The sequence below is a fragment of the Rhipicephalus microplus genome, chromosome X (assembly GCF_043290135.1).
Source record: "Rhipicephalus microplus isolate Deutch F79 chromosome X, USDA_Rmic, whole genome shotgun sequence".
Lineage (NCBI taxonomy): Eukaryota > Metazoa > Arthropoda > Arachnida > Ixodida > Ixodidae > Rhipicephalus > Rhipicephalus microplus.
Window position 1 is genome coordinate 152,098,654 of NC_134710.1, and position 4,141 is coordinate 152,102,794.

At 36.2% G+C, this 4,141-nt stretch overlaps 1 protein-coding gene across 1 annotated transcript in view; it reads right to left on the bottom strand.

The window, feature by feature from the left end:
• LOC119177042 (uncharacterized) overlaps positions 1 to 3,983 on the bottom strand; it is a 32,875-nt gene extending 28,892 nt beyond the window's left edge. Inside the window, exons 1-2 of the mRNA XM_037428401.2 lie at positions 3,653 to 3,983; positions 3,258 to 3,450 (exon numbers count right to left, since the gene is read on the bottom strand). Of these exons, the coding sequence (XP_037284298.1) occupies positions 3,258 to 3,431 (174 nt within the window). The 5' untranslated portion in view covers positions 3,432 to 3,450; positions 3,653 to 3,983. The remainder of the gene's footprint in view (positions 1 to 3,257; positions 3,451 to 3,652) is intronic.
• Positions 3,984 to 4,141: the final 158 nt, after the last annotated feature.

Here is a 4,141-nt window from a genome sequence, read left to right on the forward strand (position 1 = left end):
AGTGCATATCATTTTAAAAGTTTCCAAAAAAATATCATGTTCCATATTTTGCACCAGAGCCAAGAAACATCGACTGCACTTTTAAATTTTTACTTTCTGTATTATTAAGTTAATTTGTGTCACGTAATAATGAAATGACACAATGATGCTCAAAGATGACAAATAATTAACAACAGTAGCATAACATTTAATATTGACCATACCATTCCACACTGCATGGCCTTTGCCACCACATGGTGTTTATCACTTTTTATTTTTCACTTAACAGATTACTAAGCTTTTACAGTGCAAAATATTCTTGGGTTGAAAATATTTTATGTATATTGTGAAGCAGAACCAATTTTAGGAAGAACAGTAATATATCAGAATAATCCTCTGTGTTGACAATAGTATTAAAATTCTTTACCACAATAGATAGTTACCCTTACTAATGCACCAATGCTTAAGGTTACTAATCCGTCTTAATTTTTTTAACACAAATAAATCATGATTTTGTTTGCTTACTAGTAATCAATATTTAAAATACAGTATCACTGTTTAAAGAGACAACAATTTAGGTGTTCTCTTTTTTTTATTTGTAGCAATGCCATTTGTACTGTATTCATATATTATATACCTCCTCGTTACATGTGATCATTATATACCTTATTGCATAATTACTACTGCCCTCCTACATAATTTCTACTAGGCCTTTAAGAAATTGAAATAAATAATAAAAATAAAATTAGTATGATTAACTTTGGCATTAGTTCAGAACAAGTGCAAAAGACTAGCTGTCAGTCGTGACTACATGACAGCAATCAAAACTGACAAAATACATGATAGCACTGATAGTATTATGGTATTAAATGTGTATGGTATTTAGTCTACTTATTTAGTATATGCAAACATTAATGCAAATACTAATCTGGTAAAAAATAAGGAGCTTTGTTACTTGTTGATAATGGCAGCTGCAAAAAAGATTATACTTCATTGCCGCAAGCATGCACGACTCGAGTAAACGCATATTTTTAAAACTGCATGCACTATAATCCAGAGATGAAATTTTTTATGAAAAGTTCAGCACATGATACCAATCGCTTGGATGCATGTTGCTGGCTAAAAGCATGCTTGCAATAATAATATACTATAAAAAAATAACACTCTGCTACATTCACTGCAATCTAAGCAAAGTAAGAGTCATCGTAACTTTTTAAACGAAAGCTTTATGGGATATTAGACGAGTACTAACACAACTTCGTGCTGTATTTTTTTTCTCGGTTTTTGGGTAGCTCACGATTAAATATATATATATATATATATATATATATATATATATATATATATATATATATATATATATATATATATATATATATATATATATATATATGGTACACCGCCTCAGTTTCTACAGGGTTTCATAAATAATTAATTATAGCTCCTTGTATGCTATCCAAGGAAAGTCCATGCAGAGTGCAGCCGCAGATGTGAAAATGAGACTCGCCATGCTAATAAAGGTGGAGGTGGTGGTCATATGGCACCACAAACTGCCAACTTTATGTGGTGTTCGAAGGTCATACAATGACTGTGTTGTTGATAGCTCAAAGTGCTTCTCCCAATCGTTTGCTTATCTTGGATGGGTGACAATGCTCCCTTTTATATCGTCGAGAGCTGAATGGTCAGGGCTTTTGGCAGCCAGGTTGTGGTATGTGTGTGAACATAAGCTAACAATAACTGGTGTCATATGAAGCAGTCACAACTGGGTACAAGTGATGAGTCTCCAATTTCACATCCAGAGCTCCACTGCACTTGTCTTCCTTGGCTGTGAACTAGTTGAGCTATATATTCAATACAGTTTTTTTGAGGGACTAGGAAAGATGTAAGTATGCAATAAAGAAATTTAAGGTATGTAATCTAGTATGAAAAGGTGAAGCTGCTGAGCAATGAGGGTTCTTAAAAATTGAGTATAATATGAGTAGTGACATTGAGAGAGAGAAAGACAGGAGAATGGATCAGGGTACAAACATTGGTGGCCAATATTCTAATTGACATTATGCAAGCGAGAGAGAGATACCTGGGCTGGCCAACAATGCATAGGACAGATAATGGGCAGTCACTTGAAACAATGGAATGGATATACTGAGTTATAGGAAATGCCACCAAAGTTGATTGATTGATATGTAGGGTTTAATATCCCAAAACCACCATATGGTGCCACCAAAGTTTGTTGCAAGTTAGGTGGGATGATCAAATTAGGAAGTTTGCAGGCACATAATGAAATCAGCTGGCACATGACAGTGGACATCATTTGGAAGTGGCCTTCCTCCTGCAAGGTACCTAGCATAGGCTGAGGATGACGATGATGATGAATCCAAGTGAATACAAATAATTTGTTATATTGCAAGTTCAATATGCGACATTTTACAAAACAATATTTCAAGTTTTTTTACTAAAGTCCATTTGGGCAGCTCAGAAGCACTACTTCCTAAGACACGCTAAACAAGAAATAAAATGAAAAATGAGACATTACATGATTGGCTTCAATTGAATATAGCATTGATGAAGAGCTATATTTACGTTGCTTAGGGTACTGTACATACCTACTGTGATAAATATGACTGAATGTTTAGAAACTGTGAAAAACATAATATTTGAATGCCTTCGATGTTGTCGAGAAAAATTTTTGAATGAAAGTTGGATGAGTCGGTACGCATTCGTTATAAGCAATAGACAAAGGAACAAGAAAACAACTCAATGTTTTTGCCATTCCTTGCTATGCGTTTTCAATATTCATTTATGTGCTACTGATAATGAACAAGATTTTTGCTGTGATTGTCAAACGAACATAACCTATATGATACATTATGAAGTCATTAGCATATGCCTTGCAGCTTTATCAAAAGAGGCCTCGGATTACTTTGTAAACTGTCTTACAGGAATTGGCCTCATTAAAAATTTTAGCTGTTTGATTTGCGATATAATAAAGGCAGAATTTCACGCACTCATCTTACTTGTGATTATTATTATCATGTTTATTTGTAGATGTGGTTTTCCCTTCTTTTCCTTAGACACTTTATATTTACCCTATTCCCATATCTAGATAAGTAACATATCAGCAGGGAGTGAAAAAAAAAAAAAAACCTTCTTTGCGTTCTAATAAAGGGCATTTCTTATCTCGTTGCTATTTCTAATGGTGCACACGTACATGAATGCGTGCCGCTACGAAAATGCAACTGTTTCAAAAGTAACGACCGACATATGTAAGGGATACATACCTGTGACAGAATAAATACAGTCAAGGCCAGTATAATAAAGTTGGCACCACCAGCGAAATCTGTTAACTTGTCGAAATGAAATGTTGCTGCGATGACAAAGAAAATAAACTGCAGTCCGACGGTAACGATGGCAGATATGGCCAAATGGTCGGCGTCAAATATTTCTACTGCCATTCGTCAGTTTGAATAATTTCTGGGAAAAAAAGGAAAAAGAGGAAACGGCAGTTGTGTGATCCACTGGCGTATACAAGTACACCACGTACAGTAAGGGCAATCCAACAATAGCTTTTAAAGTTCTAATGCAGTCCACACATCATATAGCTTCTTGGCAACACTTTTATGTAATGCAACAAAGCATCGACCCCAGTTTTCAATGTTTCACAATGACCGCTTACCTCTCGCTATTCATATCCGCGACAGCACAAAAACGTCATCATGCTCGTACGACGAAGCGACTCTGCTTCCAGAGTGATGGTGCGTGGTTTTCGACCGAAAATAGGTTCTACTATCGGAAGACATGTCGCGCTAAGCACAGGCTTCAATGCGCTGGAAGTGTGGGCTGAGTGCGCATAGATGGCATAGATGCGCGCAAGCACTGCGCAAGGCGAACGAACAAAAACAAGCATCGAGCACCCGCAGATATGTATCACCACAAGATTAAAAAAAGCACAGGCAAAAATATCGACGCGTAAATACGACTCAAAAACTTTCGCGTTTTAAAAAGCTTCCTTCGCATTGTGTGGCAGCTGCTGTGTGTGCGCCAGATTAATGCTTCAGAGCTCAGTAAGGTTTCGGTTTCGCTATTTTGACAGAAACGACGATCCCCAGCCACCCGTGTAATAGATATATTTGCTGGTACTACGACAGATGCTAAATTGGGGTAT